The sequence below is a fragment of the Pteropus alecto genome, unplaced genomic scaffold (assembly GCF_000325575.1).
Source record: "Pteropus alecto unplaced genomic scaffold, ASM32557v1 scaffold75, whole genome shotgun sequence".
NCBI classification, from domain to species: domain Eukaryota; kingdom Metazoa; phylum Chordata; class Mammalia; order Chiroptera; family Pteropodidae; genus Pteropus; species Pteropus alecto.
In genome coordinates, this window is record NW_006440638.1 from 29,072,407 (window position 1) to 29,099,033 (window position 26,627).

The 26,627-nt window shown below is 36.2% G+C and overlaps 1 protein-coding gene across 4 annotated transcripts; it reads left to right on the forward strand.

Moving 5' to 3' along the window:
• Positions 1–52: 52 nt before the first annotated feature.
• THUMPD3 (THUMP domain containing 3) lies at positions 53–23,517 on the forward strand. 4 transcript variants are annotated; one of them, XM_006917576.3, is made up of 10 exons: positions 53–145; positions 1,341–1,629; positions 2,976–3,053; positions 10,096–10,572; positions 12,178–12,308; positions 14,644–14,713; positions 17,224–17,339; positions 20,045–20,155; positions 20,737–20,860; positions 21,045–23,517. In XM_006917576.3, exons 2-10 carry the CDS (start codon positions 1,375–1,377, stop codon positions 21,204–21,206), a joined length of 1,524 nt encoding a protein of 507 aa, XP_006917638.2. In that variant the 5' UTR covers positions 53–145; positions 1,341–1,374; the 3' UTR covers positions 21,207–23,517. The 4 variants fall into 4 exon arrangements, with proteins under 4 accessions (XP_006917638.2, XP_015449223.1, XP_015449222.1 ...); XM_015593737.2 differs by having other exon boundaries at positions 54–145; positions 1,341–1,468; XM_015593736.2 differs by lacking the exon at positions 53–145 and adding an exon at positions 192–1,208.
• The last annotated feature ends 3,110 nt before the right edge of the window (positions 23,518–26,627 follow it).

The following is a 26,627-nucleotide window of genomic DNA, read 5'->3' on the forward strand; positions in this document are numbered from 1 at the left end:
CCAGCGCCCGCCCCTACCTTGGGTCACTTGTGACCGCCCCACCTGACTTCCGTTTCCGGGGCTGTGAAAGCGACTTCCGGCGGCGTGACCTGGGCGCGCTGCGTCGGCAGCGTGCTGGAGTCGGAAGGGTCTACGCCTGTGGCCGGTAACCGGGCGGCGGGTGGGAGTGGACGGGTGTGGAGCCGCCAACCCTCGGGAGGGGCGACCTTCGTCTTGCTACCCGGGCCAGCGCCTTCAATTTCTGTTGTCATTGTGGATCTCTTCTCGCTGTTTCTCCCAGGCCTTCACCCCCTCCTCTGAGTTCCTGAGATGAGGGCCAAGCGGTCGGGGTGGGGAGACTTGGGTTTCATTCCAGCCTACGCCATTGATTGGCTCTCTGACCTTGGGCAGGATACGTCCTTTCATGGGCTTCAGGCTCCTTATTTAGAAGCTGGAGGTTTTAGTCACAGCGATTGTGAGCTCCTTAAGAGCAGGAACTGACTTTCATTAGTGTTAGACACTATTCCCTGTCCCAGATACAGAACGAGGACCACTTAGGTACTCGGTGTCTTCTTAAGCTGTTTTAGGTCTGTTGAGAGCTGTTGGTCCCCACTTCCCAACTCTTAACTCCACCCACTTCATGCTCAGACACAGGAAATTGGGCTTACTCTTTTGATGCCCACCCATAGATCACAGAGCCTGGCCCACAGTAGATGTTCAGTTAATCATTTTTAAATGCACGAATCACTGTACCATTCACAGGAGGAAGATAGAAATCCTGTTAGCAATTTTTAATCATGGGTCTGGCATAGTCTCACTTAAGACTCCCAACAACTCTAGAAGAGAGGTGGTATTTCCCATTTTGCAGATGAGGAAATTGATGCATAGGAGAATAGACTTGTTTTAGATCATTCAACCTATGAATGAAGAGGACAAGAATTCAAACCCATGTCTGAAATTCCAAGGCCCCGTGTTCTTAACTGCTACCTGAAAAATGACTAGATGCAGAAATATATCTGTGGTCTAGTAGCCTTCGTTCTTGGATTGTCAGCTGTTGTAGTTATGAAATGACTATTACCCATATCAGTGATCCCAAACCAAATATCGCATGCTTGTCTGTCTCCTTTTCTTCCATAGTATTTACATTGCTTGTTTAATAATATATTTTCTATCCTGCACTCTGTGCCCATGTCGTTAAATCCTTTTATCGTTGGTGAATACTGACTGAGGTGTGTTGACTGAATATGGCTATATCAGTTATGTTGCCTTGTTCTTCTAGCTCTCTAAAACAGATGTTTTTAGTTATAGTTGAAATATGAGGTGATAATGTTGGACATTTTTTTCCTATTCTGCTTTTAAAGGGACTATATTAAGGATCCTGGAAGCACTGCCAACATGTCTGATGTTCAAGAAGCCACTAACCGACTTCTGGATATGAATCTTCATGAGAACCAGAGGTCTATACAAGTGGTGGAAAGTGGCCCTGAAAGTGAGTCTGAGCATCTCCAAGTCACTATTGGAGCCACGGTACCTACTGGTTTTGAGCAAACAGCTGCAGATGAAGTAAGAGAGAAACTGAGGTCATCATGCAAAATCAGCAAAGACCGCGGCAAGATATATTTTGACATTTCAGTGGAAAGTCTGGCTCAGGTTTGAATGAAGCAATATTTAAAATAGTTTTCTAAGTAGGTCATTTTATGGTTACTTTCTAGTTTACAGGCCTCTCTGGAATCCTTTTTGCTTTTCCTTCTCTGCCCCAACACAGGTGATTTTAAAGTTTTACTGCATTTTCTATTGGGTACCGATTTATAAGTTTAACAAGATTTGCTGTATTTTTAGAAGTGATCTTAATATTTCCTGATGATGAATTCACCAGAAGAATTCTGTGTAACTTATGAAAAAATTCTGGGTACCTGCTATACTCATCTTCGAATTTGTTTACTTCAGCATCTAGCTAAAGTTTAGACTTTGGTGATAAAGCATAAAAAGAGACATTTTTCTTTTGATCTGTGTCAAGAAACGCTTGCTCAAAAGTAACTAGGAATCACTGAAGGTGAGAAGTGAAGGTCAGCAAACTGCCATCCCACTAGAATAAAAAAGCTAAGCTATATTCATTACCACTTAAGCAACATGAGGACATGAATTGTCATCTCTCTCTCTCTCTCTCTCGTTTTTTTTTTTTTCTGCTGCTATCTCGCAAGCTTTTAGTGTCTGACATAGAGGAGACACCCAAAAAATATTCGTGGAGACTGGAGTGATGGGAAAATTTTTAAATACAAATTATAGGTATAGTAGAGCCCCCCTTCTCCATGGTGGACATGTTCCAAGACCTCCAGTTGATATCTGAAACTGAAGGTAGTACTAAACTCTATGTATATTATGGTTTTTTTCCTATACATACATACCTATGATAAAGTTTAATTTAGAAATTAGGCAATTTCATGGATAGAAGATTCATTTTTGCCACATATCTTAGCAACCTCAGCATACAGTTTTTTCTTATTAAGTTCTTATTAATTCAAGAACTTTCACCTTTTCACTTAAGGGAAGCAATTTATGGCTTCTCTTTGGCATATCCAAATTTTCAGAATTACCACCCTTGCATTTTAGGGTCATTCTTAAATAACAGTTACTTGAACTAAAGCACTGAAATACCATGACATAGCTACTAAGTGACTAATGGGCAGCTAGCATATACAGTGTAGATACACTGGATAGAGAGATGATTCATGTCTTGGGTAGGATGTAGCAAGATTTCATCAAGCTACTCAGAATAGCATGCAATTTAAAACTTATGAATTCTTTATTTTTGTAATTTTTCCTTGTAATATTTTCGGACAGTGGTTGACCATCAGTAACTGAAACCATAGATAAAGAGGGACTACTGTATTATCTGCTTTAAAGCCTTAGTACCTAATTTTTAAATTAAAATGTCAATAGTTTGTGTGATTCAAAAGCTTTCTAGAAATTTGTTTTTAACATCTTTCTCTCCCCAGGTTCATTGTCTGAGATCAGTTGATAATTTATTTGTGGTTGTTCAGGAGCTTAAAGATTACCAGTTCAAAGAAACAAAGGTGAGCTTTCCCAAACATGGTAGCTGATTTTCAGCCATCTTCCCCAAAGATCTTATTTCTACTTTTTGCATTCTGTCATTTAGCATTACTGCTGCTTTTTTTAAATAACATTTTTTATTTTTCAATTATAGTTGGCATACAATATTAGTTTCAGGTGTACGACATAGTGATTAGACATCTATATAACTCATAAAGTAATCACCCCACTAAATCTGACACCATACATAGTTATTACAATATTATTGACTATATTTCTTATGCTCTACATCTCCATGACTATTTTGTAACTTCTATTTTGTATTTCTTAATCCCTTCCTTTTTTTTCACCTAATCCCCCAACTTCTCTCCCATCTGGTAACCCTCAAAATGTCCTCTGTATCTATGAGTTTGTTTCTGTTGTTTTTGTTTATTTTTTTCTTTAGATTCCACATGTACACAAAATCATATGGCATTTGTCTTTATCTGACCTACTCCACTCAGCACAATACCTTCTAGGTCTATCATGAAATGTCTCTTTCTATCCGTTTACTTTTAGTCTTTAATTTGAAGTGAGTCTCTTGTAGGCAGCTTATATAAAGGTCTTGTTTTTTTATCCATTCAGCCACCCTATCTTTTGATTGAAACATTTAATTCTTTTTCATTTGAAGTACTTGTTGCCAGATATGTAGTTATTGCCATTCTTTATTCATATTTTTTATTTTTCTTCTTAAAGAAGTCCCTCCAGCATTTCCTGGAATACTGTCTTGGTAGTGATGAACTCCTTTAGCTTTTTCTTGTCTGGGAAGCTCTTTATCTGTCTTATGATTCTAAATGATAGCTTTGCTGGGTAGAATAATTTTGGTTATAGGTCCTGGTTTTTCATCACTTTGAATATTTTGTGCCAAGCCCTTCTAGCCTGCAAAGTTTCTGTTGAGAAATTGGCTGACAGTCTTCTGGGAGTTCCCTGTGGGTAACTAATTGCTTTTTATTCTTGCGGCTTTTAAGAGTCTCTATTTAACCTTTGACATTTTAATAATGTGTCTTGGTGTGTGTCTCTCTGGGTTCATCTTGTTTGGGACTCTCTACACTTCCTGGGCTTATACATCTATTTCCTTTAGCAGGTTAGGGAAGTTTTCTGTCATTATTTCTTCAAATAGGTTTTCAGTTCCTTGCTTTGTCTCTTCTTCTAGTACCCCAATGATGCGAATGTTGTTGCACTTGATGTTGTCCCAGAGGTCCCTTAAACTATTCTCAATTTTTTTGGATTTTTTTCTTGTTGCTGATTGGGTGTTCTCTACTACTCCATCCTCTAAATCTCTGATTTGATCCTCCACTTCATCCAATCTGTTGATTCCCTCTGATGTACTCTTCATCTCAGACTTTTTATTCGTCATTTCTAACTGGTTCTCTTTTATGTCTTCCGTATCTATTTTTATATTTTCTGTCTCTTTATTAAAGTTCTCCCTGAGTTCATTACTCTTCCCCTAAGTTCACTGAGCATCCTTTAACCAGTGTTTTGAACTCTACATCTGGTAAATTGTTTATCTCTACTTTGTTCTTTTTTTGGAGCTTTGTTCTGTTCTTTCATGTGGGACATGTTTCTTGTCGCCCCATTTTGGCTACCTCCCTGTGTTTGTTTCTACATATTAAGTAGGGCTCCTTAGCCACCTAGTCTTAGTAGAATGCCTTTATGGTAGTAGGTGGCACAGTCTTTCCTGGTCACCTAAGCGAGGGGCCCAGTGGCACAGTCTTTCCTGGTCACCTAAGCGAGGTGCTCAAGGTATGTCCCATGCGTGGGATGTGTGTGCCCTCCTGATGTAGTTGAGCCTTGGTTGCTGTTTGTACATCAGTGGGAGGGATTGACCCTTGGGCTAATTGGTTGTGAGGATTGGCTGGTGAAGGGCTGACCCTGTGGAGCAGGATTCCCTGTAGCAGGGTTCTGGTGCCTGCCTAGTCTGCCCTTTGGGTGTGCCCTCCTCAGATGCAGAGCACTCTGGCTCCCTTGCAGGTCCAGGAAGACCACTGGGTTTGCTGGCCCAAAGGCCTTCTAGGTGGGGCCCAGCTGCAGGCCAAGTTCAGCCACAGCCTGTGAACTTCCCAGGCTACCTTTTAAGAGTCGCTAAGCAGTCTGCAGATGGCTCCACCTCTGCTCTGCTTATAGGTGCCTCGAGAGGCCAAGCCAGAAACCAGGGCTGGCTGCTGCTAGTACTGGACTTGGGGCTGCTCAGCAAGAGGTATCGGGCACACTGAGGTCGGATGCTGCTTCTTTGGGTTTTGTGAGCCTTTGAGAGATTTCAGGAAAGTCCACAACATGGGTCAAGACAGAACATTTGTATGGCATAAACCACTGGAGGCAGCTTGGTTGGGCCCACAAGTTGGGAGGGGTGGAGTCTCAGGGAATCACCTGGGCAGAGCAAACTGTGTTATCCAAGTTGATGGAGACTCAGTTATGGCTGCCACCTGCATCCACACTGAGCGGAGAGGGCTCAACAAAGGAATAATAGATACAGCCAGCACGTCTGTTTGGGAGAAAGCTGCCCCTCCAGCCCTCGCCCTAAAGCCCACAACTCAAGTGTCTCCCCCTATGTCCCTGGCACTCCTCGAGCCACTGCCCCAGTGATGGAGCTCAGAGTGAGTAAGTCCATCAGTGTGTAAGTCTGGGGGTGGGCCCTTTAAGAGAAGTATCTGCAGCTCCTGCAGCTCTGTCTCACTCAGTCAGAATCTCCACTGGTTTTTCACAGCCAGAGGTTGTGGGGACTTCTCTTCCTGGCACTGAAACCCAGGGCTGAGGAGTGCAACGTAAGGCCAGGACCTCTCGCTCCTCAGGAAGTGAGCTCTGCAGCCAAGATGGCCCTCCTGATTTTCAGCTGCCACACATGGTTGTGGAACTGGGCCATTTCATGTCTCTGCCCCTCTTACCAGCCTCGAGGTGACTTCCTATATATGTTACCAATTGTATGACTTCTGTTCAGCCAGACATTGGGCTACTCCCAGTGATGGTTGCTCTGTAGTTTCGTTATAATTTTGGTGTGGTTGCAAGAGGTGTACACAGCATCTACCCTCTACGCCATCTTGGCCGGTCTCCCGCTGCTTTTATAATATAGAATATTAGGAGTCTTTTACAGTAAAAAACAGATTTGTTGATAGTGCATCCCAAAAATTGTTTTTAAATATCAGTATCGGTGGTGGGGGTGGGGTGCATAGAGAGTGGGCAAAATGGGTGGAGGGGGTCAAAAGGTACAAACTTACTGTTATAAAATAAGTCATGGGGATGTAATATACAGCAAAGCAACTATAGTTAATAATACTGTATTGAGTATTAGCAAGTTGCAAAGAGTAGATTTTAAAAGTTCTCGTCACAGGAAAAAAATTTTTTGTAACTATGGTGACAGCTGTTTACCAGATTTATTATGGTGATCATTTTGCCATATATACAAATATCGAATCACTATGTTGTACCCCCGAAAATAAAATAATGTTATATGTCAATTATACCTTATTTTTAAAAAAAGATGAAAGAATAAGTAAATAAAAATCACTATTGAAAAACATCAAAATTTGTAAGAAATAAATTGTTTGCCTTTCTTACAAAAGATATATACCTTAGATTAGCTTTGCCGATGTATAGTTACAAAAGAATTGCTTCCCAACTGTGAACCAAAGAACAAGTGATGGTTTGTATCATCTACAAATAACATTTTCTCTCATCATTCTGCTTTTGCCTGGCCTTCTCTAAGTACATTTTTTTTAATTAAAGCCAAAGTAACTTGTTAATACTCCTTCAGTTGTTAAGACAACAGCTTTGTCTCTAACTTGTTTTTAGCATCTGATTCCTAAATATTGAGACTGCCTAAGCTGAAGGTTGAAAATAGATCTCAGTAAGGCTTTAGTACCTTTCCATATTGCTTTTTGGTCAGGTTTCCAGAGTTGAATACTTGAAAACTTTTTTCTATCAGTTTTATTGCTTATGTGAGTAATAATCTGTTTCTTAAAATTATGATATGCTGCTTAATTCTCTAATTTTTATTTATTAACAACAGGTTAATGTCCAAAACATTATTCAGAAACCAAGGTGATATGAACCCACAGCTAGAAAAATAAAACCAGAACTAAAAGAATTCAGACTGAAAATAGATAAAAATTTTATGAACCAAAAATATAACTTTCAACAACAATATTATAACCATTCAGACTTCCAATAGTCATTGCCAACTGAATCATATCTGTGAAACTAGTAAATAATAGGCAGGCTACTGAAAATTTTTGCTGCTAACTATTTCACAATGTTAATAGCCAGCAATAAATGTTTACAGGCATTAAAAAAACTAAACTTTTAAAAATTCTTAAATTCTTTCCTCTAACTTACTAGAGTATTATTAATATTTTCAATTCCTGCATTTTTGCCATCTTAAAGTTTGTATTATTTTGGTGTTTTTGATATCTAATTAAAGGTTAATTTGATGTTATTGAATGGTTCTTTATGAGCCAGCTTCAGAGTTGCTTTGTAAATAACTGCAAAAGAGGTTGCTGGTGGAAGTCCCAAAAGAAGAGCACCAAAGATTTAAAGTAGATTTTCAGACCTGTGTAAGGGCAACTTCTGTCGTGTGTAACCATGAAAAATTGTTAAGCCCTTCATTCTGTGGACTTAAATTGTAACATGCCCCAGTAAAACCGTGTTTTTAAACATTAGCTTCTAGCTTTCATTCTGTTGACTATCGATTTTATTCTTTGTAGCATTATACTTTCCCAGTCTTATAAAAAGCCTGTTAGTTTAAGCATTCTAATGGGTTTTCTTATTAAGTATCCATATATCAAGCTCCTGTTTCTTCTCCATCTTCACCTCATCATCTTTCTGCTTTTCTATCTCTGCCTTGAGCTCTTACTTTACAAAAGAATCTCATTACGTTTTTTGACGCGATGTCAACACATTTGATCATAGTTTTTAACTTCTCGTAGCAGTGTCTTTCTGGTCAGTTTTTTGTCTATTTTTGTTACTTTCTTCCTTTTTCTTTTTTTTATGTTCCTGTAAATTTTGTGCTAACTTTTGGTAAGTGTTCATCTTTGAATGACGGAGTTCCTCTTGGACCTGCTATTTATAGGAGGTTCTCTTGGGAGAAGCCAGGAACTGTTCCAGGCCAGCAAGAAATCTCCCTGGTTTACCGTGAAGTTCCTTCTGACAAAGGGCTGTGAGTGAATGAGTTCTTCAATTCCGCTTTTTTTTTTTTTTGAACAGCTTTACTGAGATATAATTTCCATACTATTAAACAAGTTAACTGTTACTTCTCCCTAGCCTGAAAGGATCAGCAGGTTCAGGATCATTCACTATGTAAAGTATCTCTCCCAATTCTACTTCACCAACAGACTGTTTCCAGCAAATAGAGCATCTGTGGGATTCCTTGTTCAGCCTCTATTTCTCTCCCCTGCTGCTTCTTGGTAGAAACGAAGTCCAGTGCACATACTTCTTCCTTGCTATTTGAAGAGTTTATTTGCTACTACTTTGCGACTGTTCTACCCTTTATCTAAGATCTGTAGGCATTCTCTCTCTCATGTCTTCCTGCACTTGTTTGGCCTTCACTGCATTTAGAATTCTCATGTTATGGTTCAGGGTTGCAGATATCACATAGATTCTATTAAGATAGAGTTGGTGTTTCTGTTTATTTTTAGAATAGTTTCTAAAGAAAGAAAGGGATTGTACCAGTGTTATTCCACCATGTTAAACTTAGAAGTCCTATAGGTGCCCTTTATGGGAAAATTATTTGTAAATAAAATTGGATTTGCCAAACCCAAAATTTACCATTATTTCATTAGGCTTCAAGTAATAGCAAAGCCTTCACTCACTTCCATTTCAAATCTCAGTTCTACCAGTCAGCACTGATTTCGTTCTGCTTTCTATATACCAGCATTCTGCCATAGAGCTTTCTAATGGAAATGTTCTATGTCTTCACTGTCTGTCATGGTAGCCATTAGCCATCAGTGTGTGAAATGTAGCTAATGTGACTGATAAACTGGTTTTTTTATTTTAAATCATTTAAATTTCAACAGCTACATGTGGCTAATGGCTGCTGAATCAGACAACATGGCTCTTTTAACATTTAATCATGTATTATCCAACAGCTGTTTATTGAGTACCTTTTATATACCAGGCATTGTCTAGGCGGGTAACTTATAGCAGTGGTCAAGACAGGTAAGGTCCTTCCCACCCTGAACTTACCATCTTCTGGGAGGAGCCTTGATGATGAACAGTACATAAATCTAGTAACTTTAGATAATGCTAAGCTCTGTAAAGAAAATAAAATGGGAAGAGATGACTTGAGAGGATTACTTTAAGTAGAGTAGGTCTCTCAGAGACTTTAAATTGCTGTTAAATAATGAGAAGGGAGCCAGCAGTACAAAGCAATGATGTAAACCAAGTATCTTCCAAGCAGAGGAAGTGTGAAGGAGAGAATGGTACTGAAGTGATGTACGCGAAGTAGGCAGGAATCAGGTTATGTTGGACTTTTTAAGGAATTTAGGTTTTTTTATGTGCTATGGGAAGCTACTGAGTGTCTTTAAGTAACGGAGGGACATGATCAGATTTACTGTTTTAAAAGATGTCTCTAGATACTATTTAGAAATTGGGTAGATTCATTTTTAACTACTTAAGGTTTCTTTTCTTGTAAAAAATGTTACTTTCAAAAAGTTAATATGTATATACAGCACAAAATTCAAAAGGAAGTCAATGAAGTCAATGGGAAGTTATCCCCCTCCCATCTTTTCATCCACCCACTTCCCTTCCCTAGAGGTAACCACTGTTAGTAATTTTCTTACTGCTTACATTTTTAATCTTGAAGCCCAAACTCCAATCCACCACTCTGTCTTGTATTATTCTTTAGTGACTTAATTTATATATATCTTAAATTTCAATGAGATTTTTTCTTCTTCAGTTGTAGCCATTATTTTATTGACTCTTGCTTTTACCCCTACCATCCCCAACATAACAATGTCATCTGTAGGCAAAGTAGCAGCTTATTTGTTCAATTAAAATATTGAAAAATGAATGGGTTTTATTCTCTGTCCCTTATAGGAAGAAGTTCTAAAGGATTTTGAAGAATTGGCTGGGAAGCTTCCATGGTCAGATCCTTTAAAAGTATGGAAAATTAACTCCAGTTTCAAGAAAAAAAAAACAAAGCGCAGAAAGATAAATGAGAATTCAAGTAAAGAGAAGATTGATAATGGACGAGGAGACAAAAGAAATGATAGAGATGTTAAAAAAGAGTTGACTAACAATGCCTTAGATTCACATATCTTAGACTATTATGAAAATCCAGCCATCAGAGAAGATATATCAACATTAGTAGGTGATGATTTAGCATCTTGCAAAGATGAGACTGATGAAAGCTCCAGAGAAGAAACCGATACCGAAGTGCTAAAATTTAGAGTCACATGTAACAGGGCAGGAGAGAAACACTGCTTTTCTTCAACTGAGGCTGCAAGAGATTTTGGGGGAGCTGTTCAAGATTACTTTAAGTGGAAGGCTGACATGACCAACTTTGATGTGGAGGTAGGTACAGGCTCTGATTGTGATGATTCAAGGCGGTCATAGATTTGTCGAATTTTCAGACTAACCCAATCTTACGGACAATTAAACAGGCCACAGAGCTAATAGGTGTGGTTAACAAGAGTGTGGGCTGTGGAGACATATCTAGATTCAAATTTTGATTCTACAACTGTGTAACTTTGGACAAGATATTCTGAGCCTGTATTTCAAATAGAGCCTGTAGCAGTATATACCCTAAGTGTGTCCTGAAAGTTAAATGAGACAATACATTTTAAGTATTTGGTGCAATGCCTGCTATATACCAAGTGCTCAAATGATAGGAGCTACAAGACTTGAGTTTTCTAATTTCTAATCTAGTACTTTTTCCAACATTACGTAGGCTTTCAGATTATAAAATTCAGCCAGATTTAAAACAATTATTTTGTTTTTGTGCATCTTGGTTGTAGAGTTTTGCTACTAAAAATACATTTAGTAGCATCTTGGTTGTAGAGTTTTGCTACTAAAAATACATTTTTAAAACAAGCCTCAACCTCCTAGAATCAGGCCATCATTGCTAATATTCATCCTAGAGTCAGCTCTCCTCTTAAATTCTACTAGCTTCCCAAACCTAGATACCTCTTTGTAGCATGCTTACTCTCCTTAGTCTCAATCTTCTACTACATAGGTGATTCACATGTGAGAATGAAATGAATAGGTTCACTGGAATGGTAATGTCCGAAAGGTAGCAAGGGGCATCAGAGGACAGATTCTGGAGCCATAATGCCTGGGTTCAAATCCCAATTTACAAGCTACATGACTATGGGCAAGTAAGCTGATGTCTTTGTACCTCAATTTCCTCATCTATAAAAGGAGGATAATAATAACCTAGCTCAGAGGGTGCAAATATGAAATGAAGTGATGAATGTAAAGTGTGTAGAACATTGGCTTGCACATAGCTAGGTAAGTGTCAGCTGCTGCTGCTAAGATCATGATAAGAAAATTTTCAGTGGAAGATTGGAGAACAATTTTTTTACTTTTTTATTTGAATAATTTATATTGTGAAAAAAATAGGGCAAAAGACATTTCACAGAGTTTAAAAAATACTAAGAAAATAATAGGCGATAAGTGTGGTACAGTATTAATAGTTGATTAAAAGTTAAAATCTTTAAAAATGTATATTAAAAAACCCATAGACCTTCAAAATATGTTTACATTATAAAAATTCAGGGGAAATATGGTTACAGCTAACTTATAGTGAATGAAAAGAGTAAAATAGACGTTAAAATTTTAAAGTAGTATATACTATATGATTTCATTTACATGATGTTAAAAAAAGACCAAACAAATATATGGTGGTAGTGTTCAGATTAATGATTGGTAGGTAATGGCTGGGAGGGGGAAGGGGGAACCTTCTGGCATGCTTAAGATATTGATTATCTGGGTGGCAGCTGCACAGTGTATATGTAAGTAAAAATTCACTGTGCTGCACACTTAAGATTGTATTTTACTGTATGCAAAGTATACTTCAATAATAAAGTGAAAAAATTGATAAAGCCTGATATTAAAAAATCCTAATAGGTAGTTTGAACAGTTCTAAAACTATTTTTATTCTGTCTTGTTCTACTATAGGTGCTTTTGAACATCCATGATAATGAAATCATTGTGGGCATTGCACTGACAGAAGAGAGTCTCCATCGAAGAAATATCACACATTTTGGACCTACAACTCTTAGATCTACTCTTGCCTATGGGATGCTCAGGTAAGAGAATGTGTTTGCCAACTAGATTAAAATTACACCTTGGTTTGAAGTTTCTCCTCAAAACAGTTTAATTTCTTGTGAGGTATACTGTGTTGTAATTTAGTAGTAAAGAACAGGATAAAAGCTATTGATCTGTTTCTTTCCCTTATATCCAGTTTTGATTCTTTGTGATCCTGAGAATATCACTTAATTACTGTCTCAGTTTTTTTTTTATTTTAAAATGGAAACGATAGTTTTCATTTGCTTTTTGAATGGAGTTGCAACATTTCTGTTTAGAAAAGATATATATGTTGGGAAATAGAGCAAATTTTGCTTTGTTTCATTTTTGTCAGTGAAGCAACTGAAAGCAGATTTTTGAAAATGTGTATGATGTGTAAATGAACACAGAGAGCTTTTCCTTATATTTTTAAATTTTATACTCAGTGCATCCCAGGAATCATTCTGGAATTTTCCATGTTTCCAAGAGTAAGCTGTAGCATTCTTTCTCCTTTGTCCTTTCTGTTTTTATTGAGCGCTTCTTTCCACCACTCAGACAAGTTGTCTTCTCTAGGCTTCTGTTTTTCAGAGTGCAAAATGGGTTTTCCGTGAGATTTAAAGGATTACTAGGAGTAAATGCAGAAGCATATGCAAAATACCTGCTATATACAGTGCCTGGCATAGCTTGGTAGTCTTCTTTTACCTGCTCATCCATGGAGTCCAGTTCAGCACAATTGGAATCTATTAATTCAATGACAATAATAGAAAACTGGGCCCAGCTGAAGAGCTCCTAGTCTTCATTCACTTAACAAACATTTATTATCCACTGCCAGGCATTATGGTGTAGAAGCCAGGGATAAGAAGAGTTACTTTGGGTGCAACTATTAGAAACCTAAGTAATCTAGTTTAAGATTTAAAAAAAAAAAAAAAGTGATGATGGAGTCGGAAGGGGATGTATTGGAAAGATCCTGAGAAATCTTGGGGAATCCACAGAAAAACTGAAAGCTGTATTTCAAGAAGGGTAGGAATCAGATCATGGAAAAATACCTTTTAAACCTGGACAGTCACTTTTATCTCTCTTAGGAGTCTGTGGGCTCTTTGTTTTTGCTCACCTGTGCAAATGGCTTCCTCTCATCTAAATTTATATATTTCCAATTTCAAATGACCAGTTCCATACTGCCTAGGGCTTCTAGCTCTTCCCAATTCTTGAAAGAGAGAATCTGACAGAGTCTCAGTCAAGTGTTCACTCGAACCCCCAGCAGCAATGCCTAGGAATGCATTACTGGGGTTGCTTACTACCAACACTGTGGTCAGATATTCTGTTGCCATGTGTTAAGAGGCAGGAACACAGAGGTAGACCTGGACAGGTATTAAAATAAGAACACAGTGTTAATACCCAAGAATCTTAGTCTTGTGAGGAAGATAAATAATTACATATAATAAATACTATAATAGAATATGAAAAGGTTAGGACAAAAGGAGGAAACCTAGTGACCTAAGGAGGGAATGCTTCATTAGATGGGGTAATATTTCAGCCACTAACAGTAATGTCTCTAATCCTGACTTTATCACCTATTGGTTTTGTATCTGGACAGGTTTTGCATCAGCTTCTCTATAAAATAATAATAGTGACCCACCTCATAGAGTTGTTAAAGGATTAAATGAAATAATGCATACAAAGAGTTAAGTCCACACCTGGAAAATATAGCAGGTCTTCAAATAACATTGTTTCTCTTAAAAGGTTGATGAGATGCCAGAGATGCTGTAGGAACTTACATCTTGTTTATACCAATTAGCCGGTGGTAAAATTGGTTCTATTATGTCATTTCACTTAAAGTTACAGAAGCTATCCACGACATTGAGGAATTACTGTACTAAGTTCTCAAAGTAAAGCAATTATTTTATAGCAATGTTATTATCTTTAAAATTTGTAAGGGAAGGAATACTGAATGTCTAAACTACCAATAAATTTATATTAATACATGTTCTACTTGAAACATGTTTCAGGTTTTTTTTTTAGTGTAACAATACAGGTTTATATACAAAATAACGTGTATTTTCTAAAAGCATATATACATATATTTAAAAGATCTAGAAGCTAAATTCCATCTGGAAATGAAATGGGATTTTGGATAATACTCAAAGCAAAGAGTACTTTTAGTTATATTTAATGTTATTTTTAAATGCTAGGCTATGGAGTCAACATGTAATTACAAATTGATTTTTATAATGGATATTGATTGGTGTTTCTTCATGCTAACATAATAGGTCCTTGATCTTATAGCTTCAGAAATAGTCACTGTGGAAGCCTCAGTTCTTGGTTGAAGTCTCTTCACATAGGCTGTTTTCTTTTCTCTAGGCTCTGTGCTCCTGAGCCTACTGATATAATAGTTGATCCAATGTGTGGAACAGGGGCAATACCAATAGAGGTAATAACTTTTCATTAGCTTTCAGATAAACAAGTGATATGTCTGGAATGTTCTTGAACTAATGTACAAATTATACATAATGAAATCACCAAGGTTGGGTCAATGGACCCAAGAGTTTTGAAAAAAATACTCTAGTAAAGCTGGAATTTTGTGTAAAGGATGTAACCACTTACTACAAATAGTCAAGGATTAGGTATATTGTGATATTTATTCAGTGGATTAAAGGAAACTGAGAATTACAAACTGTTGAGTCCCTTTTCTCTAATAGGTAGATACACATGAATGGAAAAGATAATTGAAAGCATAAGCATAAACTGGAGGAAGGTGTTTCATCTTTATAAAGTGAGATTATGCTTCTTAATCCACTTAGGTTCTTGGAAGGAGTAAGTATAGTTGTTAAAAGGGGAAACCTATGAACAATATTTAATTTTTTTAGGAAGTCTAACAAGGTTATATACCAAATACTCTTAAGTAGTTTTCAAAATTACTGTGACACCGAAAGGACTCAAAACCTGCCTAAAGTAAAAATATAAAGGTATTTGTAAGTGGAGAACATTAACAAGAAAGTGTTCTTGAATCAATATTATCTATATTTGTATAAATAATTTGGAGGACACTCCCAGTAAAATTGCTTAAATTTGTGAAACAGTAAGTTCTTACATATAGTACACATAAAGCCAATGGGAGATACCATAGATTCTTTGAGTGGGCAGAAACGGAACAGATGAGCAAGTCCAAAGTAATCCACAAAGGGAAAAATAATCCAGACGGCAATCAGAAAATGATATGTCATCTGGGAGTTAAAATCCCAGAAGTAAATCATAGTAGTCGAGATCAGCAGTCCCTAACCTTTTGGGCACCAGAGACTGGTACTCCTATGAATACCTAATACCTGATGATCTGAGGTGGAGCTGAGATGGTGATACTAGTGCTGGGATCGCCTACAAATACAGATGAAGTTTTGCTCATTTGCCGGCCATTCACCTCCTGCTGTGCGGCCTGGTTCCTAACAGGCCACGGACAGGTACCAGTCCACGACCTAGGAGTTGAGGACCCTTGGTCTAAATGAATACTGTTTTCTGCTCACATTGGCTAGAGAAATTTACTCTGGCTAAAGAGACCTACACAGAGAAAACTCAGTTAAGAAAAATTCTGGAAACAAAGCATGGTATTTTTCTCCAGCATGAAACCATGATATGTCTATGTCTGAAATAGCATAGAAGGTCACTACATGTCAAAAAATATACAACAGAGCTAGAGAGAGTCCAGAAAAGGCACCTCCCCTACAAAAAGATAAAAAGTTTGAGGCATTTCCATGTGAGAATAGACATGAGGATGTCACTATAGAAAAACCTAAGCTGATAGATGATCAAAATGAAAGAAATTATGAAAGGAATTAACAAAGTGTATATACAGATTTGTTCACCAAAGTAGAAAATACTTGATTCAGAATACTCCTTTTAAAACTCAGAAGTATTACCAAACCCATCTCTTTTTGAAAGCTGAAAATCTAAATAGGTTTAGTAGGAAAAAATGAATTTTAGGAAATCAGAATCAACTGAGAGGGTTTCATCAAACTCTAGGTGTCTTCCACATCCCCTCTACATCACCCTCAAATGTCTGGGCAAAAGCTGTGAAGCACCGAGTTCATGAATACGGGTATATTGCTATTTACAGAGGAGGTGGTGTTTGTTATTTCTCCCTAAACAAAGGGCAGAACTTTCTTTGCCTTCACTTCATAAACCTGTTAATCTGCATAGAATATTTTGTTCAGGCCTAGGGTAGTATGTCACCTCTTTCCACAAATGATATGGAACAGCTTGGTATTTATGTTCTACTGACATGTTTTTGACTTAAAATTACAAAATCCTTTCAGGGACATGGTGGTTATCATTCAAAAGCCTATACAATGGAGATTACATTTTATTACATCTTATTTTGATATACTCCAACATATCAAATTACATAAAATCCCATAAACACAGGGTATATAGATTGGTCAGTTTGATTTGGGTAACTTTTTCAAATCACAATTGTATTTAAGGTCTGTAATGCCTACTATGACTCTGTGTCAGACACTGCTGGGTGAGAGATTGAGTAAAATACCAAACCTGAGTTCCTAGATTTGTTGAGAGGCAGACAGGTATTGAAATCATTAAAAAGAGAACAAGTGCAGTGGCAAAGATATGTACAAAGTGTTTGGGGGGGCAAGGGGTCAAATAAGAGATAGCTTGGATTGTTGAGGTTTATGTCACAGAAGGCGTGACACTGAAGCTGGGTCTTGAAAGATGAGAAAGAGTTCAATAGTCAGAGAAAGAACAGGAAAACATTTCAAGCAGGAGTAATAGGAATAACAAAGTTGACAATACGCAGTGTTTTGCCACTTTAGGAAAGCACTGGATTATTGGATTGGATGTCTTATTTATTGACAATCGACTGAAATGATTTTCTCTTTAATCATCTTTTTGCAGTTTGCTACTTCTGTCTTAATATATACTCTTGTCTTTTAGGGGGCTACTGAATGGTCTAACTGTTATCATATTGCTGGTGACAACAATCCATTGGCTGTGAATAGAGCAGCAAATAACATCTCATCTTTATTGACCAAAAATCAAATTAAAGAAGGGTAAAAATTTTATTTTGTAGCACCTCTTTGACAATCACTTTTCATAATGACTTTATGATTAATACCCCCAGTACATTGTGAAATCATTTAACCAAAATGAACATATTGAGACTCTATTTTAAGATTATTGAAAATGATTTATATTTAAAAAACATTTAACTGTAATTTCCCCACCCTAAAGCAACTATTTTTCTTCAGTTTTCTTTTTTATTTTTCCCACATAGGATATTGTATATTCATTTTGATTTTACAAATGTTCAAATATTTATTTTTATACTGTTTTTAATGACTGCATAACATTCCATTCTATAGAAATACCATAATTTTAGCCTTTCCTTTATTTGGCACTTTAAAACATCTGAGTTGCAAGAGACCTGAAAACCATCCCCATGGTGCCTACATATCCTACAGGAGATCTTAACCATTGGCCTTCTCTGAAGGCTTTTGATTCCATTTTTACACAGCGAGTCACGTCTTAGTGAACAGTCTCTCCCTGAACCTCCTACAGATTTCCCTCCCACTTGGGTCCATAAAGAAAAATCTTATCTCTATGTCACATGATTGGCATCAGATATTTGAAGGGCTACCAAAACCCCTACGTTCCTCCATTCCACCCCTCCAAATCTCTCTTTGAAGCAAAATATTCCAAGTCTTTTAGCCATATCTTTTTAATATCTGTGCATTGGAAGTCCATTAGCCTCTGGGAAAATTTTTCATCTGAGATGTATATAATTATAGTATTAAGCCCTAGCCCACTACTCCAAATTACATTTGACAACAGCATCTGAGCCAGCCTTTTACCATTCTTTAAAAGTCTCAACTGTCTTTGGGAAGAATTGGTTGAAATGTAACTTAGTCTACAATTTCTCACCAGATCCCATCATAAAATTGTGTCTCTCGTCTCCTCTGCTACTGTACTTCATTTTCTTGTAAAGTGGCAGGAGTAGGTCATCAGATTTGTTAGGTCTTACAGGTGCTCCACTTCCTAAATACATAGCCCAAGAAGTCATATCCCATGATTGGCCATAACAGATCTAGAAACATCTGCCTCCATAACCTTTAGTGTGAGGTTTATATTTTTAAGTAGAAATCAATCGTTTTTAAAATGTTCATTTTATATGAATATTCATTTATTACTTATACCTGGCATACCTAATACTACTTTATATCTGTATATTGGTTATCCTCTGCTAATTTATTTTTCCTTTTAAATAGAATCACAGTGCTTTCATATGCTATTTGTTCTGTGGTTTTACGCTCAATACTTTTTATTCCTGTTTCCTATTGAGGTTTTAAAATGTTACCAAAAATTTTAAGCTGTATGCTATAGATGTCTTCTTTTTAGTAAGTTTTCATTAGAGCCTTTATGCTAAGGACTCCTGTTGACCGTATCTTATAGATTTTGATACTTTGGTTACTTTCTACATCATTACTTATATACTTGTTTCTCTGATCAGTTGTTTAGGACAGTGCTTTCAAACTTTAATGTGCGTATAAATCACCTGGGATACTATTAACATACAGATTCTGATTCAGTATGTTTAGGATGGGACCTGGGAGTCTGCATTTTCTAGCAAGCTTCTGGGCAACGTTGATGCTACTGGTCTGTGTCCCAGCTTTTTGAGTAGCAAAGGTTTAGATCATTTTTATACATAAAACTGAAAAGTAATTGAAAGGCTTTTTGTTAATTTATATTTTACTATGAATTTTTATGGTATATTGTTTCATATTTATTGAGATTTTCTTGAGGCTTAGTATATGACCAGGGTTTTCTTGAAACCTGATAAACATTTTTAAACCTATTATTTTTGTTTTCTGAATATTTTATCATTTTTCAGACTCTATACCTTCACTTTTTGTCTGATCAACTTGTATTTTTATAAATCTTACCTAGATTTTTAATGTTTCTTGGCTTAACTTGTAGTTATTAGTGCTTTTAACTCTATTTCCAATAGAATGCTTCTCTTCCCCATTATGTAGTGATTGCCTTCACTGCATTTTATTATCAAATAGCAATAGTGTAACCCTTCATTTCTGTTCACCTTTGATTTGCCTTTCTTAGCCTGTGCATTATTGCCTGTATTTTATTTCTTAAACAAGTAGCTTTGCCTTAATGGAGAGGATTTAAACCATGTTTATATTATATTGTCTTCTGGTGTCTATTTTTTTTTATCTTTTTTGCCTTATTAATAGCAGATGTATTTTAATCTTAAGTACCTCTATATTTACTAATTTTACTTATTTGTCTGTCTCCTGTTATTACTATTTACCAAACTTTATCCTTCATATGTGTCGCCTTAATCTTTTCTTACTCTTTAGCATTGTTTCCAGTATGTTTCATCAATAGCTTGCATCGTCGGTTACATAATTTACTGCTTCAACAGCTTTTCAAAATTGTCTGTTGTAGTTCTTTGTGTTGCAATCGTTTTCCCCCTTAACCTATTTTCTTAAATTGTAAATGAAGCAGATGTAGACATCTTTTGAAAATCACTTTTAACCATTTTTTAAAAATCTGTCATTCTCATATTGTCTTATAAGCTGTATCTCATTACCTTATGCTTTCTTCCAACATTCTTTTAGAATTCTGCTTGTTTCTATCGCTGATATTTTAGTAGCATTTTGTACTTTATAGCAGTCTCTTTAGAAAAAATTTTTTAATTTCATATTTCAGAATATGTTGAAGCACTTTTCCTTTGTCTCCACAGCAAACTGTCTTGGGGCTTGCCAATAGATGCTATTCAATGGGATATCTGCAATCTGCCATTGAGAACTGGCTCTGTGGACATTATTGTAACAGACATGCCATTTGGAAAAAGGTGGGGACTTAGTTTTTCAAAAAATGAGTTCTATCTTCATAGTGCCCACTTACCTACTATATCTATTGTCCTTTGTCATCAGAAACCAATTCCTTTTAGCAGGATGTCAAGTTTTTCACTTATGCACTATAACAAGACAATGGATTCACCCATTTTTTCTTCTGAGAGCTCAGGAATGTATTAACTACATTCGATCCTGACCATCAGATTCACCTACTTTCTAGTCCATTATTGAATTACATACTTCACACAGAAAGATTGAAGCAAACCTGGTTCTATTTCTCAGTATAAATGATTTCTAATCACTGGTTTGGTTTATGCAATGTCTGCTAATATGCTTAAGAGGACAATTTATGTAACTATTATAGTCGTTTTTTCTGTAATTGATTTACCTTAAGATTCTGTGCCATTTACTAAAGTCTCATCACTCATTTCGTTGACATGTAATGGCAAAGTTCTAGCTTCCAAATGGCAACTATTTTTCATACCTCAGGATTTTCTTGTTGCGATGTTTTTAATTTCTTTTAATAGAGTTCTAGGTATTTTTTCAAGTGTTGGACTCATTGGACCTTCTTTAATAGGATGGGCTCCAAGAAGAGAAACTGGAACCTTTATCCAGCTTGCCTACGGGAGATGAGCCGTGTCTGTAGACCTGGGACAGGCCGAGCTGTACTACTTACTCAGGACAAGAAATGCTTTACCAAGGTACTGTACAGTAGCTCAGCCTGTGGTAACTTTAGGAACTTAAGTAGATTTGGGGATATTAGTCTGAGCAGGATTTGTGTTCTCTTCCCCTCAGTGTTCCTTATTGTCAACAAAGACCACTGGTTAGTCTAGAGCAGGTAAGTCATAAAAGCTAATTATTTTTATGCCTTTTGTGTATACACAGGCATTATCTGGAATGGGACATGTATGGCGGAAGGTGCATACTGTCTGGGTGAACATCGGTGGTCTTCATGCTGCAGTTTATCTTCTGAAACGTACTTCTCAAGCTTTTGTTCATCCTTCAGAACAAGATAAAGAACTCCTTGGTAATGAATACAAAGAATGATAAATAGTATTTGTGCTTCCTGATACTAGAAATGTTAACTTGCTTTGGGAGAAAATAGTATTAACAAAAGTACGAGTTTCTGCAGTTTAAACTGGTCTAAAGCTCTTCACCCTAGTTAGCAAAAGGTATGAATGTCATGAAATTGAAAAAGTTGTAAGAATTGTTCTTTGGAGCTGCTTTAAAGGGGTGGTTGGGCATTTAGTACTTTTCTTAAAATGCTTTGAAGATGCTAAGCCTACTAAAATGCTTTGGGATTTGGGTTCAGTACATTTTCAGGCTTTATAATAGTTCCTGTTTTCCACTGTAGCTATCCTGGCCTAATGGAAAGGCAGAGAACATGATCAAAGAATCTTAGGCAACATCTCATTGCCTGTGCAGCTTCACTATTTAGTTGCTCAAGTTCTCTTTACCTCAACTTAAAAGACGAAGCATTATTATGTTTTGTGAAACAGGTTTGCCCCATGAGATGAAGTCTCACAAGACCTACTAGGAAGTTTACCATTGCCTTAAAAACTAAAATAGTCATGTTATTCAGATTAATACTTTAGGATTTATCAAAGGAATTATAAAGATGCTTTACTGTTAGCAATATAGGACATTTCTATTTGTAAATAGCAGCAAATACATTGTTAAAGTATGAGACCAAAAAGTCAAATTTAAAAAAATTTTCCTTTCAGCGCACATTAGTGGTGTGGCTTTTCAAAGTCAAACATAAACCTTTCAAAGTACCCAGTTTCTTTAAAGGACCAGGGAACTGATGTTATCTTTCAATTAAAAATTTCACTTAAGTTATTTGTTTTCTCTTGGGTCACTATTCCTATTTAGTTGCTTTTCCAGTTGTAGAAAGTCCTTCCTGAGACATTGGAAAATGATATGACTTCAATATTAAGTCCTTGTGAAAACAGTGCTTCCCCCCTAGGTCAAATAGTACGTGGGGTTTTATGTGGAATTCTTTATAGTCTTCACTTGATTTTGGAGTTTCTGGCGGTACTCAGCTTAGATTTTCAGTGTCCTATTAGTAATATGAGTACTACTCATTACCTTTGATGTCTCTCACATTTAGTATAAAAGGACATAGTACTTATTTTCTTTGAAAAAAAAATAGGTCACATTAGCAGTATAGCCAACATTCCTAGTCTGGTTTCTCTGATATACTACCTCACACTTGAGAATGAGTGTTTTATATCCTAACCTGGAATTTTTACCATCATAATGCAGTTGCATTATAGTGGGTTCAACGTAAATTTTCATGTCTGACAAAAGAAACCTTTTCAACCTCTAGTGTCAGTCAGCAGTCCACAGAACTGGCAAATACCCAGTTCAAGGAACCATGTCTGTTCTCACCAGTTTACCAAGTGCTTGGCACAGTGCTTGCCAGAATAGACATTTAATATTTGTTGAACAAATGAATTAGTATTTTTGCATGTTGGCATCGTCTTTTAAGTGTATCAAATCTGTGCCTCGTCTTATACCACTGTAAAAACATGACCAGATTTAAGATGCTGGAAATATGTAGAGAGCCTATGGCCTCCTACACCATTGGAATGTAAAAAGATGGGGACGTGAACTTAATCTGAACACAAAATAAGTGAATTATAATCTAGACATTCTTTAACTGAGAGAGTCAATATAAAGGGAAAAAAACAAACATTGAGACAGATTTTATAAATTTAATGAAAGAGTTACCTCCCAGAGATTGACAATGTACCTAGTGGCAAGAAAAGGAAACATTTGTTAAATCTTTTAAAATGGTTAAGACTTTCTGGAAACAGCCAAAACTTTAGATTCTTACTTATCAGTGTCACATCCGACTCAAGTCTCCACTGTAAAGACCAAAAGGTAAGTTGAAGACTGAACAAAAGGAAGTATTTCAAAAGGCTGTAAATTACCTAAAGTATGATAAAACCTACCAGTGGTTAAGATTAATTAGTGAGATAGGCATAGAAAAAGTAAAACATCCTTATTCTCAGCACAGCCTTTTCCAAAAATTTCAGGTGGTGGTATGTGGGAATATCAGTGGAGATAGATATAGTGTAAATTTAAAAATTCTATAAGAAAGAAAAAAATCAAATTATTGTACCTTAGTATATTAAATTTTAAAAAGTCCAGGAGAAACATCATGTCTCCTATACCAAAAATTTTTAATGTGCACAATGTAGAAAAATGTATTATTGTTTAAACATGCCTATTGTCACCCTTATACTTTTGCCCAAAGGCTACCAAGTTTGCAAATCAGTTGTGAAGTTGTAGATAATTCAGTGATATAGTTCAATAATATAGTCTATGATAAAGGAATTTTCATTGAAAAGGAGAACAGCGTTTTAGTTTTTCTCAAGCCCAAATTCTAAACTTCCAACTGCCTGCTTTAGTTACCTTTGTGCATTCCACCTCAAACTCAGCATGAACATATACTTCTCCACTAAAACCTGCTCCATGTCCTAACATACCCATTCTCACAGTCTGCCAGGCTTAATACTGGAAGTCATTTTTTTAAAACAAAAACTCCATCCAGTTACTCAATATGCATTTGAGTGTTTACTATGTACACTGTGCTAGAGCAGCTGTTTCTTAAACTTCTTGATCTCAGGAATCTTTCACATTCTTAAAAATTGAGGGCCATAAATAGCCGTATTAGAAATTAAAACTGAGGAAAAATTTAGATTACTAACAAATGCATTACATCAACATTTTCATGGAAGTAACTTTTCAACAGAGTGGACTGTTCTACATTTTTGCAATTCAGTTCTCTCAAATGTGTGTTAATAGAAAGCAGCTGGACTTCTATTTATCTTTCTGCATTCAACTGGTTGAATGTTACTTGCAATTTTTTGTCATTTTGTGTATTGGTCATTTGGAAAATACTGGTTCACTTAGTTACATAAATATACCAAATGCTGACCCAGTTCATTATATATCTAAAAATCATATTATCTCTTTAAAAACCCTAAGTTCTCGAAAGATGTCAAGCACCTGATAGTGGATACGTTTTCCCAAAATTCTAATTTTCACTTCAAAGTTTGAATTTCATCATTGACAACACTGCTATCAGTTGTTTTCCTTGAAAGGCTCACTTCTTTTATATTTGAAAAAATGCCTGCCCAATAGCCAACTTTGACAACCAAAATTTGACATTTTCAAGTAAAAATGGTGTTTTAAGAAAATAGTACCTAATTCAGCTTGCAGCTCAACTGAATGAGTCCTTTTTCTTGAAACGACCATTGTACTTTAGCATGTAGCAGAAATACTATATGCAGATTTTCTATTTCATCACTCAGGGTCCAGATATAAAAAATAATTAAACTGTTTTCACAAGGACATGAAGTGAAACTGCTCTCTTCTCTCTCCCAGATGTATAGACTACAAATGCATGGCAGTGAAGAATAACTAGTCTGGTGCCACTGCCTTGATTTCTGCCAAGATGCAGGCAGTTTTACTCACCTTTGTTTTTTCACCATTAAAGCATCAGAATTTAAGTTATTCAATGTTTTGACTACTTCGGGATACGTTTGTTGCCAAGCTTTCACTTTAGAGTCTATGATTAGTTGATGCTGATGCAGGACAAATACAAGCAAAATAACAAGCCTAGCCATATTTGTAGATTCATCCGTTTGTAAGGCATAACTACAGTTCTACAGGTGAGATTAAAGCAGACTTCATGTCTGCACACAAATCTTTAATATGACATTATTGTTAAAAAGTGGCACCATGATTTTTTACTTCTTATCCAGCAGATATTCAGCAGTGTCAAATGTGTATGGCTTTTTGTAAAGTTTTTAGCCATTGTGTACGTTTCTCCAGCCAATGTCATACAATAACTTACACTTCAGTACACTTCAGTAGCTTTCTCTTATAGTTTCTTTGGAGTTGATTCTTCCTACAAAGAATTCTGCAATATATTAATTTCATCTTTTTAGCATTTTTAGACATAGTTGTAGGTTGAATAAGTAATCTTATTCTTTTTTAAACCAATGATCCATTGTTTAAAAAACATATAAATTGGTTTATTGAACTTATTAAATTCTAAAAGAAGCTGTAGTTAAATTTAAAAATTTAGAAGTTTTGAGAAAATATTTAAAACATTATTGCATAAGAATGTACTTGTTTATAATCTGGCACAAAGAAAATAACAGGATTTTATAACAGCTGCACAATATGATGGTTGCTAAGATTACAGAAGGTATAACCAAAAAAGTAAATTAATTCCTAAACAAATATTCATACCCTAAACCTACCACCTTAGGAAATTCTAAAAAATTCAAGAATAGATATACTGCACCATTCGATTAACAGCAGTGATGATCTCATCATACATCATGTAGCTCTGCACACTTGTGAGAATGAAAAGGTTATAATAGCTGAGTATTGTGAAAATAGTTTGATCTCGAAGACTTCCCTGTGCTTAGGCAACAGGGATACAGCCATACACAAGTACTGTCCCTGCCCTCAAGGAGCAACCTAAAAAAGTTAACCAACCAACCAATTACACAATTACTAATTTGATTACAATGTGAGAAGTGCTATGACAACATTCAAGTGGAAGACCCAATGTACCAGAGTTGAAAGCATCAAAGAAGGATTCCTTGAGAAACCCTTTGTTGAGACTGTCTTCAGTGACTGACATTTGATCAGTAATTGAGTCCTTTAACTTCCTTTCCATTTTGATTGCCATCATTATATCAGGCCTCATAAATTCATGTCTGGACTACTGTAAAAGAACCTCCTAAATGGTCTCTCTGCCTTCACATTTCAGCATTTCTACAACCCATCCTGTATCCTGCAGCCAGATTAAATTTCCTAAAAGACTTGTACTAGAATGTTGCTATAATTTAGTATGGTAAAAAGTGTGCGATGAGTTTAACCAAAAGTCAGTAGGAAAGTGGTGAAGCATGTTGACTGAGTTGATGAGAATCCATACACTAGAAGTGGGGTTAGTTAGCTGGTAAAATAACCAATTCTATAAACATGATCTGAAAATGTGACTCGTCATCAGGAAGAGCCAATCTTAAACATGGTTTAAAAAAAAATAAATAAAAAACAAAGGATGACTAAATACCAGGACAAACTAAAGGTCAGTAATGACTGAACTCTAAGGAAAAAAACTGGAAAGCAGGATTATTAAATATAACCATAGCTTGGAAATATAATCAGAGGAGAAATAGTCTCTCTACTCAGCACAAAGGTATACATCATATCAGGAATAATTCATCTGGTTCAACACTGGTTTAGATAAAATAAACCTAAATATTTAATTCCCTGCTACCAACAGTTCTGCAACAATCTAGTTTCTCACCTACTCCTTCAAGAATGGAGTCATAAATAAGAAAAAATACATCTTCCAATAAATACAAAGTAATATATGCCACTAGGTAAAGTAACAAAATCAAGAATTGTTAGCCTGCAAAGTACCAGACTCCTGGATGT